We start from the raw sequence: 16,488 nt of genomic DNA, 5'->3' as shown, positions 1-16,488 counted from the left end.
GCAGATTCACATCCACTGTATACCACTTTCTGATGTCTGTCAGCGATTCCCTGATCCAAGTCAAGAGTTTATATTCCAATCCCATATTCTCCAGTTTATGTAACAGCCTTTTGCATGGTATCTTATCAAATGACTTTGAAAAATCCAACATTATCATAGTGTATCCATTCCCTTTATCCAACTTGGCCATAATATTGTTATAAAATATAAGCAGATTGCTAAAACATGGCCTTCCTTTTGGTAAACCCATGCTGCTCCTTGCAGAGTATAGCATGTTTGTCTACCCATTTCTGTATGAGAGTTCTTACCAACATCTCTAAAATCTTCACTACCACACCAGAGATACTGATAGGTCGGTAGTCATTCATTCTATCATTCATTCCTTCCATTCCTGTGTAATCATTCCTGAGCTGAGACTCAAGTTATACAAACATGTGATAGGCTTAGCCATTTCGGTTGAACATTCCTTTAGCAAATGGACTGATATTCCATCTGTTCCTATAGACAAATTCTTATCCAGGTTATGCAACAGCTCTTCAACCTCATTTTCATGAATCTCTTACTCTTCATCCCATGTAGCAGTAGCGTTGTGTGCCATGTTACATACCCCTGTTTGATATATCTTAGCAAAGTGAGCACTCATTAATTGGACAATTGCATTAGCTTCTGACACTAGAGCACCATCTGCATTCAATAAAGTTATTCTTTCATATTCATTCTTTCTTTTGCTTGTGGCATAATGATACAGTTCATTCAGATTGCCTTTAGCTTGTATGGCCAATTTCTTTTCATACTCAGATTTGGTTTTCTGCACAATACTTGCTACTTTTCTGGCCTGTGCTTTACATATTTCATAACACCTCTCATTGTTATTCTCAAGATATTCTTTCCACATCTTATTGTGGATCTCTTGCTTAATAAGGTTGCACTTCCGTTTCACTCCTAACCTCTTTATTCTTTGAATACTAAGGATACATTCAGATACTTAAGCACTTTTTCAAAGATTTTCATATATTGCTGACATTTTTTCCATTCAGTAACTGATACCGTGAGACTAAAGATAGTATTCTCTTAAGATGATCATAATTTCTAGCTTTGTAGTTCAACATATAACCTGTTCTAATCAGAGCATCAGTTTAATTAAGTATTTCCCAAAAAAGCACAGCATGATCACTATCATGAACTGGTAAAATAGCTGTATTCTTAAAAGAGACCCCTTCTGACGCTGAGCAAATCCAACACTTTTTGACTTAAGAGTTCCTTTTTTTTTTTTTTAAATTTCTTTCTTATGAGATTTCTCATCTACCCAATCAATGTTTGGAAAATTAGTCACCCATAATGATCACTTGTTGGGTACCCTTAAGGCTAAATTGGCAGTGCAATTCTTCATCCCCTGCAACAGAGCTGCCAGGTCTGTAGCAACACCCCACCATATATTTCATTCTGTTAACCTCCATTTCACACCAGATTGACTCAAATTCACTGCTACATGGAACATTGTTATTATCATAATTTTTCTTGGGTTTCTATCCTAACTGGACTTAAGTCATCTGATATTAGTAGTATTTCTTCTCTCCTATCTTTTCTGTAATTCCTAAAAATAGTATACCCATTACATTCAATTCCAGTTACCATATCTGATTCTGATAGCTAGGTTTCATTAGCTCTCATACAACAATCTTAGGCCATGTCATATTCAATAAAGCAACAAACTTAACCCCTTTGTTTCTGATGCTCCTGGCATTTGTGTATAGACATAAATTACCATCTAGCTTATTCTTATAATTAGATATGCAATGTATTTGGCCTTGTCGTACGACTTTCTCTTTTTCCTCCCCAGACATAAAAGGTCCGAACTCAAAGCATATTTTTCCACCCTTTTGCCACATACATAACCATGTTCAAAGACATTCATATCTTTATCACATTTGCATACCCCAGCTGAACTTTCACACACATTTTTCCCATTCCTCCCTTGATAGTTTCCCTGACTCTGGTCTCATACCAAGAAGTACTTTTTCCAGCTCCTGATGTCAGATGAATTCAAGTGCTGACCACCTCTCTTATACATAGATATCTGAATATATCTGATAAATATCAGATTGACAAAATGTTTTGGAGACTGTTGGGGAAAAAAGCTTAGAAATGGAGTAAAGTACTGTATAAGGAATCAGTGACATGAAAAAAAGATATTCCAGATAGTTGAAGTAAATAATTTGAAATTTTCTAAATGAAACCAACAACAGAACTGTGCATTCCACTTTAATTTCCTTTCAATCAGGAGCGCATATCAGTACTTCAACTATAAAAAAAAAAACTTGAAAAAATTTGTGGAATAGTAGCTGGAGTAGATATTTGGCCAGAAATGCTCATATGGAGGTTTAAAAATTTTAAATGGCTACATTGCATAAGAAAGCCTGCTCAGTCAAGAGGTTAGACTCCAGATGTTAAGAAAATTGTGGAAGGGAAAGCAGGTTCAGGCTAAATAAAGGTTTTCAGGAACAGAATATTTTTCAACTGTTATTCATCTACGTGGAACACATTGTGAAGGGAAAACAGCATGTCAAAATCTTTGCTTTATGCAGATGTTATACTCTTGAATTCAGTAAGAGTATGTTGATTTCATGACAGAATTTAATGCAGGCTAGGGTGTTGTTGCCTGGTTAAACAAGGCCCCTATTTTTGTCTGTGTACCAGGGTGAACAGCAAAGTCAGCTACTGGAACAAATCCTGAAACACACCCAAACTCAACATCACCAGAGTTCAAGATCAGTACTATCTACATAAGAATCCTGAATGGCAAAGAAATGGAACTAGATTTGATTAAGTACCAGATCGACATAATAGGGGTGACTGAAATTAAAAAAGACAAATTGGTGAGTTCTTTCTAAGCAATAAATACAAAATGTTATATTCAGCCAATAACAATCAGGGAAAAGGAGTAGCTATAGTATTCAACACTGAATACAATGCTAATCTGGAATGGCAGGCAGTATCAAGTAGTGATGTGGGCAAATATGAGAATGGGGAACTGGACAATGAGACTTATTTGTGCCTATGGTCCCACAGAAGGTATTAGGGTAGAAATGCAGGAATTTTTTTGAGGCTTTAGAGAAAGCAACTGACACAATGAAAAAAGGAAAAGTTGGTCCTTGTTCAAGATCTAAATAGAGTAGGAAATGATTATCAGACATACAGAAATATTTTGGGAAAATTTGGAGAAAAGAACAAAGCTGATTATGCAAATACCTACTAGATCTGCTCAGGACATGGACTGGTTATTATTAACATAATGTTCCAACATAAAAATGTGCACAAAGTCACATAGAGAGAAGCAAGGAATAAGAAAAGTCTCATTGACTGTTATTGTCACCACAGACTATTTGAAATTGGAAGTGATCACCATTTAGTCTTGGCCGGATAAAATCGAATTTCATATTAAAACTTTCTCACATGTTCTTTTCAATATGAAATTCAATTAATTAATTCTTAAATGTTTGTGCATTTTAGTCTACAGTTGTTAACTGTAGACTAAAATGCACAAACATTATTTAAGAAAAAATGAATGTTTCAGAACAGGAACCAAACTTTGGAGATTCAGTGGCAAGCCCTGAAGAAAACATTGATTCAGCCAGAGTTGCTAAATGAAACAAGTGGTGAAAGCACAATGTTAAAAAAAACACTCAACAGGCATGTAATCAAGAACACATCTCTACTTGAAGTAGAAAAAGCTATCAAAAGTCTGAAATGTGGAAAATCACCTGGAATAGATATTTGACCAGAAATGCTCATATATGGAGGTATAAAAGTCTTGCAGTGGCTACATTACATAGTTCAGAAAACCTGGACAGAGGGATGAATTAGAGATGATTTGGAGTAGAGCTTTCATAGTATCTGTATACAAAAAGGAAAATAAAACAATGTGAGCACTACAGAGATTTCTCTACTGAGTGTTCCTGGTAAGACATTTCTGGTTTCTCAAGTATACTTAGAAAAGTATACTTGAGAAACAGTTGAGAAGGATTGTGGACGGGAAGCTTGGTGAAGAAGAAGCTGGATTCCAGCCAAATAGAGGCTGTCAAGAATCAAATTTTCACTTTACCACAAATAGTTGAGAAATCGCAGGAATATAACAAAGATCAATATTCAAGTTTTGTAGCCCTGCAAAAGGCATATGACAAAGTGGCAAGAGAAAAGCTATAGTTATATGGTGTCAATGGGACTTTATATCACGCAGTACTTAGTCTTCATTTGAGTTGTAAGTCAGGAGTTAGAATTGAAGTACAGGAAGATGGTTTGATAAATCTGGTCAGACAAGGATGTACATTATCCTCTCTGTTATTCATTATTTATATGGATTGCATTATGAAGGAAAGCAGTATTAAACCTGATATCAAAATTGGAGATGTTAATCTCGGTTCTTTAGTTTATGCAGATGTTATACTTAAATAAATCCAGTAGAAATCTGCAAGATTCCCTGACTAAATTGAATAACTGTTGTAATAGATTTGGTATGAAAATCAGCATTAACAAGACAATTTTTAGGTAAATTAAATATGGAAATAGACAACAGAATCAACAAAGCTGCTATGGTTGGAAGTCAACTCAATAAATTTATATGGAATGAGAGAAACATTAGTCAAAACACTAAATTAGTTGTATACAAGACAGTGTTCAAACCAATTTTAACTTATGGATGTGAGAGCCGAGTTAGAAATAAAACACTTGACAAAAGACTAGAGAACATAGATACGAGAATCTTGAGGAGGATTAGGGGCATGAACAGAACCTATATGATAAGGAAACAATTTCAGCTCTTTTAAGAACAATTTTTAGTAAAGATTATTATTTGCTGCACAGGCACCTCTATGGAGTCTGACGACTTGAGAGACCCAAACTATTAACACTATCATACCTCGCCTTGAAACCATTAACAGAAAAATGCACTCAACTGACTTGGGCAACCTATTCCATTCATTCATCACTCCAAGCTAAAAATCTAGTCCTCACACTGTTCCTAATCACACTCTTACCCAACTTCCAGGTATGACTTCTTGTTCTAGCCCCTCTAGCCAAGTGCTGAAACATATCATCCTGCATCAATCCTATAAAAAAAGCTTTAAGTAACTTATGGTTCTACATATCCCTTCCCTTTTTTCTTTTTTCCTTTCCTATCAACCAACTTTTGCAATCCACAAATCCTTAATCCTTATAGAGAGCATTCTGTAGACCACTCACCTCTGGATCCTCTCTACCACTTCCTCATCCAGAAAAAATATAGGGGACAAGACTTGTTCAGAGTAATCCAGATATGGTTGTATCAAGGCTTTATAAAGAGGAATGATAACTTCTCATTTCTCAGCTTGTTAGTGTGTTCTTCAATAACCAAATAATCTTGTGAGATACCTGGCTACTTTAGCAATATGCACTCTAAACTTAAGTTCTCTATCTTCATCAGATTCCTAGAGTATAGTTCCCTCAATGTGGTACACAGCTTATAATCTTTATATCCCAAAATGCATAACTTTATACTTTTTCACTTTAAATTGACATCTATTACAGTTTTGTCCATGCGTCAGCCTATTTAAATTATCCTGCAAACTCTCGACATTACCTTGATTAAATATTATCCTACCCAATTTTGCATCAGCACACTGAATATCTCTTTTCAAATTATTTCCTATATCATTTATGTACAAATTAAACAATATTGGTCCAAGCATTTCTGATCCTCCATATACTACTTTTATTGATATGTACATTAGCCACCCTTTTATTGATATTGGCAGTTTCTTATCCATCACCATTTCTTGCAGTTTGCTTAACAGCTCCATGTGGTCTCCTTTCAAACACATTTGCAGAATTCAGCAGTATAATTGTGTAGCCATTTCCTTTATCCAACTCAGTTGTCACTCTGTTATAAAAAGTTAGATTACTAAGTTATGACTGACTCTTCACAAAGCGAGTATCATTCTTATTCACCTATTCCTGAAGATGGCAAATTAAATATGGAAATAGACAACAGAATAAGCAAACCTGGTATGTTGTGCTATTGGAAAAGAAGAAATTTATAGAAAGTTATTGGAAACCAAAGCCTTCATGAAGAGATAAATATTAATGGAGAAAGATGAATTAATTTGGCTACATCCAAAAATTTAATAAGCAGCACTGTTTGAGGAAGAATATATACAAACATGGAAATCTTCTGATTGTCATAAATTCAATCAAATAGACATAATGTCATTGAAGACCGAAAGGAATGGAAGAAGCTGGTGCATGCAGCTAAGAACCTTTGAGGTTTGACTAGCTAAAGAAGAAAAAGGTGAACTAGTTTCATAAATTTATTTGGAATAAGAAAAAAGGGGAAAGTAGAACACTAGCTTTATACAGGATGGTTTTCAAACCAGTTTTAACTTGGAGATTTGAAAGCTGGGCTAATATGCTATGTAAATTCCGATTTGTATAAATCGGAACCATTCAAAATAAGAATTTGCCTGCTTCAGTTTTTATTGCCCTCGAAAAAAAAAAAAAATGAAAAGGTGACAAAGGAAAAACTGTTCAAACATTCTATAGTGTAAATGGAACCTTATAAAGAGCCATGTGGTTTATATTCAAGTTTTGCAAATCAGCAGTTTACTGTAGTTGTCAATTCTCCTCTTAAACTCAGACCACAACCTCATACAAGTCCCTTTTGCTCCAGAACAACTTACATCCACTAGTTCAGTCTTGTATCCATTGCCACTACAAGGATGCCAACTAGTAGGACCTCCATGACTTCTCTTCCTCCTTTCCATGGTCAGACTACCTGCTTCAGTTCTTCTGATCCAAACACCCTCACTCCGAATAACGGAGATCATCCTCACAGAAATCAAGGCTTCCATCCTCTGTTCCAGTCCAAACACCCAGCCATCATCCAAGCCTTGGTTCTCAAAGTGTAAAAGAAAAAAAAAACCTCTGCTTACCACAATTGGTTCAAGACTAAAACTTCAGCTGCCTTCTCTGCCTATACTCCAGCCTGCAACAGTTGTAAAAGAATCATTACAGAGTCCATGTCAGACTTTGAAAGAGCCAAATGCTGAAACTCGCCTCCTGCCCAAATGGCAGTTACTCAGTCTGGTTCCTTGCCAAGGCCACTGGGCAAAACTTCTGTCCACCCAAGTTTCTGCCACTCTCACATCCAGATGGTACTGTAGTTACCTCACCAAAAGACAAGGCCAACTTACTTGCATTAATAGTTAAAGCAAGATAGTATTAAGTAAAGGAAAATAAATATTGTATGAAAGTAAAAATTCAGGTATAACTATTCAAGATTTTGAGGCTACTTCTGAATAGGCCTAATCTCGAAAAGAAAGATCATCCAGTAGAGAGAATGTACTTTATAATTTCATGCAGCATTAACTAATAATGGTCATTATTTTTTGTATTGGTTGTGCTTGCTTTATCAGTTGAGTTAGGCTTTTAAGCCATGCTGTTATCTTTCACTTGAATTTGATTCGAGAAAGCTGTGACAAATCATCTTCATGATATGAAACAAATTACTAAATCACTTAAGGAATTGACAACGTAGATACAAATATAAATTAAATTATACTTGAATAAATATTTCTGATATTTCAACAATGTCACTTTGCCATCTTCAAAAGGAACTTACAAAAAAGGCACATGTGCATAGGCACTACAACACGGTAACTGAGAATGAAGTGGTGAAGCTATTGTTCTCCTAAAAGTCCTGATGGTGCTCCCTAGCAGGCTAAGTAGCTATTCTTGGTTGTTGGGCTGAAGGTCTGCTGATGTAAGCCACACAAATTTGGGGCAGTCTCATACAACCAAATTTGTTGAGGTTTGGAGAGCTGTTAGGGGCTGAGGCTGATTCCATAAATAGTCTTTTGAATTTGTATTTGCTACAGTGTATTACTGTAGCTTTCTTCCACCGTATTCTGTGGTATGTATCCAGAGCATGGTCTGCAAGACCAGAATGGCTGTACTTGTGAAAATGGATGTAGTCCTTGTGTTCCGAAATTCTGATATTCGCTGTCCTGCCTGTTTGGCCAAAGTAAGACAGTTTACAGCTGCAAGGGACCAACCACTTCCCCAAACCTACCTGGTATACACCAGGTAGGTTTGGGGAAGTGGTTGGTCTTTAGTGGAGCAGATAAGGGATTCCAGTTCTCTGTATGGTCTGTAACAGGAGGTCAAGTCATGTTTTTTAAGATTTTGGGGATGGTGATGGATTTAGAGTAATCCTTGTTGTGGAGGGGGATTGTGGTTTGTAGGTTTCAATATTTTTTGGATTTTTTTTTCTCGGGGGGGGGGGGGGGGGGGGTAGCCATTGGCTGAGAAAGTGTTGAGGATGTGATTTAGTTCAGTGTTTGGGGCCATGTCATTAGAACAGATTAGTTTAGCCCTGTTGTATATTGTTTTCACCACTCCATATTGTTGTGAGGGGATTGTTGGTGAATATACCTGCCTGTATGGGTGGGTTTTCTATAAACTGAGAAAACCAAGATTCCATCAGGCTGGTGGATGACTAGTGTGTCTAAGAAAGGTAGGCTGTTGTTTTCCTCTTTTTCCATGGTGAACTAGAAAAAGCCTTAGCCTCTGCCCCACAAAAACCCACCATATGGCTTCACTACGTTGATGAAGTGTTCGCTATTTGGCCACATGGCTGATACACTCCTCTCCTTCTTAACACACTTAAACAACTAACGCCCCAGAATCAAGTTCACCATGGAAAAAGAGGAAAACAACAGCCTCCCTTTCCTAGATACACTAGTCACCTGCCAGCCTGATGGAACCTTGGTTTTCTCAGTTTATAGGAAACCCACCCATACAGGCAAGTACATTCACCAACAATCCCCCACTCCCTGCACAACAATATGGAGTGGTGAAAACACTATACAACAGGGCTAAACTAATTTGTTCTAACGACATGGCCCTAAACACTGAACTAAATCGCATTCTCAACTTTCTCAGCCAATGGCTACCCCCCCCCCCCCCAGAAAAAAAAATCCAAAAAATATTGTAACCTACAAACTACAACCCCTCCCCTCCACAACAAGGATTACTCTAAATCCATCACCATTCCCCACATCCGCCGAGGCATCTCGGAAAAAAATTACCAAAATCTTAAGAAAACATGACTTGACCTCCTGTTACAGACCATACAGAAAATTGGCATCCCTTATCCACTCCACTAAAGTCCAACCACTTCCCCTAGACCTACCTGGTGTATACCAGGTCCCTTGCAGCTGTAAACTTTCTTACTTTGGCCAAACAGGCAGGACAGCGAATATCAGAATTTCAGAACACAAGGACTACATCCGTTTTCACAAGTATAGCAATTCTGGTCTTGCAGACCATGCTCTGGATACATGCCACAGAATACGGTGGAAGAAAGCTACATAATACACTGTAGCAAATACAAATTCGAAAGACTATTTATGGAATCAGCCTTAGCCCTAAGAAGCTCTCCAAACCTCAACAAATTTGGTTGTATGAGACTGCCCCAAATTTGGGAGGCTTACATCAGCAGACCTTCAGCCCAACAGCCAAGAACACCTACTTAGCCTGCTAGGGGGCACCATCAGGACTTTTAGGAGAACAATAGCTTCATCACTTCATTCTCAGTTACTGTGTTGTAGTGCCTACGTGCAAGTGCCTTTTTTTGTAAGTTCCTTTTGAAGATTGCAACGTGACGTTGTCGAAATATCGGAAATATTTATTAAAGTATAATTTAATTTATATTCGGATCTATGTTGTTCAATTCTCTAAGTGATTTAGAAATGCATAACCAACGTATAAGCCTGTCTACGAGAAACAAATTTAGTATTGCAATATTTTTCAAGTTATGCACACTCACATAACTAAATCAGTTAAATTTGATTTTATTCATCACTTCAAATTAGGACAATCAAAATTGCTAATAATTTTTTTGATTGAAGTTGATTGCTGCTATTAATTGTATTTATTGAATATTGTACTTAGGTTATGAAGTGATGACTATGGAAGAGGCATGCAAAAAATCTTCGTTATTTGTCACTACTACAGGTTGTAAGGATATCATTCATGGTGAACATTTCATTCACATGCGAAATGATTCTATAGTTTGTAATATTGGACATTTTGATATTGAAATTGATGTCAAGTGGTTAGAAGCAAATGCTGTGGAGAAAGTGAATATCAAACCTCAGGTGCGTATACTTTTATCTATGGATCTTCTGAGATTCATATTTGATGATGTTTTCTTTATGTGGAGCAGATTGGTGAATTGCATATTTCTTGTACTTATATAACATTACTTTACAGATATCTGATTATGTCATTAGCTCAGGCATTAATGACTGTGGTCAGAAAAGACCTAGGTTTGAATCCATTGAATCTTCCACCTCTTGTGGGGACTGACAGGTGTTTTTAGGTTCAGTTATACAGGACACTGATTGGATCAAAACTTGATCATGGGTCCCAAGTCTCTTTGCTTCTGCCAGAGTGTTTTGTGATGTTGGAATTGCAACTTGTGCATTTCTAATTTCACCAATCCCTTGTATGTCAAGGCAGATTAATCACCTTTGTCAATAGCTGTGTCATTATGTCATGAAAATAAAATCTGTGCCAGACCATCACGTGTGGCCAGATATTTTCTATCCATGGTGGGAGAATCTGTACAGCACCCATCAGACTATCATATAAACCTTTGGTTTGCAAATAAAAACTTTTATGAGCTCTAGATATTAGTAGACGACATAGCACTGATACCACTACATTACCACCATGGCATTCATACATATCATGCAGTTTCTCTTCCTGCAGGCTACCCAAATTTTCTGCCTGTTGTCTACCAGCAGCTCTTTCAAGTTCATAGAAAGGAATGCTCTGCTTTAGTGTTTATATTGACATCAAAATCAGAGGCACTAGTGGGTTCTTTTGCTTCTTCCCAGATAACATGTCTGCTCAGATCTCCCTAGAACAAGGATTGGCAACTGTTGAGCTAAAGCCATTTTTGATCTTAAAAAAAAAAAAAAAACAGAGCTACCCCTCAGCTCAAGCTTGGTTAGACTATAAATTATAAACATAATTTATAGTCTAACCAAGTGAAATAGTGGGAAGACGTGGATTGGAATTCTGAGAGAGTAATCATTTATATACAAGATGAAGAGTGTGCGAACCCTCGGATACTCCTGCATTCGGAAATCTGAGGAGAGTGAGCCATTCATCATGACACATAGTGAGTGACCATTGAGAAAGTTTGTGATTCAGTTTCAGAGTATGGAAGGCAGACTATAGGATGTTGGAAGTATTTTCACTTTCACTTGGTTAAACTATAAATTATGTTTAGTTTAATCCTTTATCCATGTGTAAGCAAATGAAGTTGGCACCTGAAGTATCATCAGGACTGGGGCAACTTGTGGCAAAGGTGGACAAACTTCTCATCACTTGCCTTAGTATTCCATAATGCAAAGCACATCTCCTTGCAGACATTATTATGGGAAGGGTCACTATCCAGACTGGTTTAGACTTTTATTGGGATCTCTCTTCAGTGGGAGCCAGACCCAGAGGTGATACCAAGGCAGAATGTTACTGAATTGATGGGTGAAGCATATGCTTTTCATATTCCCCTTTGAGGGAAGTTCTTTGAGTGGAGAGTTATTGAGCTTTAAGCATTCCCTAGAAGGGCAGTGAGATTAGCTGTGTTCAGCTGAGCATAGAATTGACTTAGGTCTTTTGTTTTGTAGAATTCTGCTTCATTATAATCTGAAGCTTGCTTGATCAATGGGTTTGGATGATTGCTTGTCTTGATGAACTTTTCTGTTAGATCATGAAGGAGGGATGTGATGTAGGGAGTGCTGATTTCTCTGTGAATCTGAGAGTTTCTAATGAACCATGGGGCATCCAGAATCATTCTCAGGCATTCTGTATATTCTGCAGCTTTTGAATATTTGCATTTGAGGTATGGCTCCATGCAGGAGATGCGTAAGTGATTGACTGGGCATATTACCATCCTGTATATGAGTAGTTTGTTCCAAATATCCAGTTTGCTTCTTCTGTTGATCATTGGGTAGAGTTGTGAGATTACTTTGGATGTCTTCGAGCTTACGTGTTTTACGTGACTGGTGAATTGGAGTTTTTTTGTCAAGCATCATGTCGAGATATTTGACCTCAGTCTGCCATGGAATCTTGATTCCTAGCAGGTGTATGTCCTCCTTGGTCTGGACTTTCTTTTTGGAGAACAGCATAGCTGAACTCTTCTGGAGGTTTGCTTGGATCCTCCAGTCCATCAGTCACTTCTCCAGTATATGAATACTGGTTTGGAGTCTTGTGATAGTCAGTTTAGGGCTGAGAGATCTTGTTAATAAAGCAGTATCATCTGCATATAATGCAGTGATTGTGGAGCTTGGGTTTTGAGGGATATCAGCTATGTAGATAGAAAACAGCAAGGGGCCCCAGAAGTGAGCCCTGCAGCACACCTGCCAGGACCTTGCATCTGGTTGATACAGTTTAATTTATTTTTGAGCTGCATGTATCTGTCTTTGAGGTATGTGTCAATTTTTTTCATTGAGTTTCCAAGCTGTCTGCTAGAGCTTCTGCTTTTACTTTTACAAATTCAGACCAAGAAGAGATTAGTCTAAATTGTGGGTATAAGTTTCCTTTTAGTGCAGAGGGTTCTCAAGAATTTCCAGAGATGGAGTTATCCTCTCACTTTAGGTTTGTCAGTTTGGTTTCCCAATCTTGGTTTCGATGTTTTTGCAGAGCTTTATGGACTTATCTAGTTAGATTATTCAGAGTTGTTTTATCTTGTGGGGCTCTTATGTTATGGTACCTCTTTCTGGCTTTATTTTTTAATCTGATTAGATCCATGATTTCCTCAGAGATCCGACTGAGCGGGTGAAAGACTAGTTTTGGTGACTGACTGTATTGCTTTTTTGATTTGACTGGTTAGGTTATTTACAGCTAAATCTATTTCCTCTTTATTGTGAATAACAGGGACTGAGCCAATGTGTTCTGGGAGAATTCTAGAGTTTGTCCCAAGGTATAAATGAGTGGTGGAGTGAGTTGCTCGTGCATACGGAGCTTAAGCAGGATGGGATTGTGGTCGGAAGACAGTTCATTTAGTGTTTCCAGCTGATACTGTTATCTAATGTTTCTGAGGATGACTATGTCAAGTGCATCTGAGATTTCAGCTGGGCTGTGATGAGTGGGCTCTGTAGGTCAAGCCATAACTATTGAGTTTTGGGTTGAGTAGTGATATAGAATGACCTTTGTTATTGATTCTGGAGCTGAACCAAGCTGTATGCTTAGCATTAAAGTCTCTAGCCATAATAATGGAATCAGTAGAGCTGAGAATGGAACCCAAATCAGCTGCTAACAGTGGGATGCCAGGTGGGTTGTATGCGATGTAGTTGATGCTGCTGGTATTTTTAGTGTGAACTTCAATATCTATTATCTCAAGGTTCTTGGTCTGTGGCTTGGTCAGGATGTTGTGGCTTAAATAGTTTTTGATGTATACAGCTGTGCCTCCTCCACTGGCAGTAAGTCTGTCTGTTTTATACATCATAAAGCCCTGTAATTTTGGGCTATTGGCTGACCTAAGATCTATAATAAATTTAGTTTAATCCTTTATCCAAGTGTAAGCAAACAAAGTTTGCGCCTGAAAATATCCTCAGGACTGAGGTAAGGTGGTGCAACTCCGAACAAAGGTGGACCAAGCTCTCATCTCTCCTTGTCTCAGTATCTCCCATAATGCAAAGCACATTTCCTTGCGGGACATGTACACATTTCCTTGCAGACATGTATACTTATGTATACATAATTTTTCCACATTTTTTATTCTGCCATAATTGCCTTCTATACTTGCCCATGATGCCCTAAAATATATATATACCCCTTTTGAGTTATGTTAGCCAATGTATTAAATATAAGGGACACTCCTAAACAAAAACAGGCTAAAATAGCCGTTAATTATATCAATGTATACTGCTGTGCATTAAGGGAAGGGCCACTACCCAGACCAGTTTAGACCTTTATTGAGGTCTCGTCAGTGGGAGGCAGACCCAAACATAGATACTCAGGCAGCCTCTCACTGTCGAGACCTCAAAGGTTGAAACTGGTCTGGGTAGTAGCCCTTCCCTTAATGCATAGCAGTATACATGTCTGCAAGAAGATGTGCTTTGTATTATGGGAGATACTGAGACGAGGAGTGATAAGAGCTTGGTTCACTTTTGCTTGGAGTTACCTGGTGTTGCACCACCTTGCCTCAGTCCTGAAGATATTTTCATGCGCAAACTTTGTTTGCTTACACTTGGATAAAGGATTAACTAAATTTATTATAGTCTAACCAAGTGCAAAATAAACTTCCAACATGGCCTAAGGTCTGTTTCTTTAACTAAGACCATATCAGGATTGTATCTGTGAGTGAACTCTGCAGTTCGAGGATTTTGTTTAGCAGGCCATTAGCATTCCATGCTATTATCATGAGTGAGTTTGGTTTGAGTTTTTTATACATTGTGTAGTGCTGCCAGTATGGATTGGGTTTCTAGATAAAATCTCTTTTTGGAAGGTGGTGAGGAGCTTGCTTTGCTGAATTCCTGCGGCATGGTGGCAAGAGATGCATTTAGAACTGATGTAAAGTTGGAGCTTGTTTGCTCATGTGATGAAGGAATCTGAGTTTGAGCTGCCTCTGCATATGCCTTTGTCATGGATGAAGATCGCGTGCCTTCCTTTGCTGCTGAAGTTGAGGTATTTCTAACAGGAGAGCAACCTGCTTGGTTGCTTATGGTGTCATTACTTGGAGGTGCAGGGTTAACTCTTGCTGACCCACGTTTTTTGGGTGGAAAAGGCATCCCTTGTAGTTGCAGGGTGAGGTCCTCTACAATTGGCACAACAAGCAAGTGTAGTCCTTGGCTTGGTGCTCAAGCTGGTCTGGTGTCCATCACATTTTAGACATCTGTAGGCTGCTCTGCTCACATCTGTGGCATTGGCCTGCCAATGCCCTTTTCCTTGGCTCAGTAGTAATTTTGAGCCTGCAGATATCTGTCACTTCATGTATCCTTTTCTGGGTATTACTGATTTCTACTAGTACTAAAGACATTGGCCTTTTGTCAGATCTTGGCATTCTGCTGAGTTTGATTGGAGTAAGTCCTTGACTGATGTTGGCAGTGTCCTCATCTGTTGTTGATGCCCTTGGAAAACCCCTCTTAGGACCACTTTTAGAATTTTCTTGCTTGCCAGTGCAAAGGTGTGGAAGGGCAATTTGGAATTGTCCAGCATTTTTTTGTCATTTTTGCAATAATCTGAGACAGTAGCAGGATGAATCTTAACTCCCTCATCTGTGTTTTTTTGGCCCTGGAGAAGTTGATGTTTTGTTCACCAAGGGTCCTTGAAACCGATGTCCACTTTTCTTTGTCTTGGAGAATCACTGGTGGGACTTTTTCTTTTTGTCTTCTGAAGCTTGTGGTGTTAGATTTTCTTCCATAAGATCTTTAGAGGTCCTCCATCTTTTGGTTTTCTGTGCACCCTGGGAGTTGATCTGTCGAGGGTTCTTAGGCAATGGGACAATTGTGAATTCGCCCTCTCATTCTTGATCATTGATCTGGGCGTATATGTTTATAAATCCCAGGAATTCTGTATCAAACCTTTTTAATATCTTCTTGAACAGGTCAAGCAACTGCTCTTTACTAAAGGCTTGAACAATATCTTCCGTGATGTCCATACTTGGATAAAAAGCGCCTTTGTAGATATACCTCTTGTTCAGTTATGCCTGTTTTGGCAATCCTATAGGCTTATACCTACTATTAGGTCCCACAGACTCACGCAGAAGTCTACTAGCTAAATGAAGCAAGTTTGTAATGCCTGCTAAAAGGGGAAAGGAGTGTCAAGAACTCACTTGGCCACAGAGTGAAATGTGCATTTTTCATGCACATTTCACTCTGTGGCCAAGTGCATTTTTCATGCAGGGTGGGGGTGGGGGGGTGGGGAGAGACAGTAGGAATCATACTGTGTCAGTGCCAGTGCAGTGTGAGATTCCTGAAAAAACCTTGTATGAAATCTAATCAGGCTCAACCTAAAGTAATGCATCTGTTCTCGTCAAAAGTCCAAAGCAGAATCATTGGTGATACCAAGATATAACGCTGTCAGGATGGGTGAAGCACAAGTGCTTTTCATATTCCCCTTTGTCTGTAATGGAAGTTATTTGGGAAAGGGAGTTTTGTGAGCAATTAAGCTCACCCTCTGGGGGCAGTTGTGTTAGCTATGATCAGCTGAGAGTAGAATAGCCTTCGATCTTTTGTATTTGTAGTACTCTGTTTTATTGTAATTGATAGCTTGTACTATCAGCAGGTTTGAATGTGAATTTGACTTGATGAAGAATTTTTCTGCGAGATCAAGAAGGGAGATGTATGGAATGCTGGTTTCTTGATGAATCTGTGAATTTCTGATAAACCATAGGGCATCTAGTATCATCCTTAGGCACTTATTCTGGATTCTTTGTAGTTGAAA

At 38.2% G+C, this 16,488-nt stretch overlaps 1 protein-coding gene across 1 annotated transcript in view; it reads left to right on the top strand.

The window, feature by feature from the left end:
* Ahcy (adenosylhomocysteinase) overlaps positions 1-16,488 on the top strand; it is a 136,949-nt gene that overhangs the window by 82,140 nt on the left and 38,321 nt on the right. Inside the window, exon 7 of the mRNA XM_090408641.1 lies at positions 9,985-10,190. Within this exon, the coding sequence (XP_090264767.1) occupies positions 9,985-10,190 (206 nt within the window). The remainder of the gene's footprint in view (positions 1-9,984; positions 10,191-16,488) is intronic.

This window comes from Typopeltis vanoorti, chromosome 18, assembly GCF_054136105.1.
Source record: "Typopeltis vanoorti isolate ZY-2024b chromosome 18, IOZ_Tvanoo_1.0, whole genome shotgun sequence".
Taxonomy (NCBI): Eukaryota; Metazoa; Arthropoda; class Arachnida; order Uropygi; family Thelyphonidae; genus Typopeltis; species Typopeltis vanoorti.
This window is presented reverse-complemented; position numbering and strand designations above follow the sequence as displayed.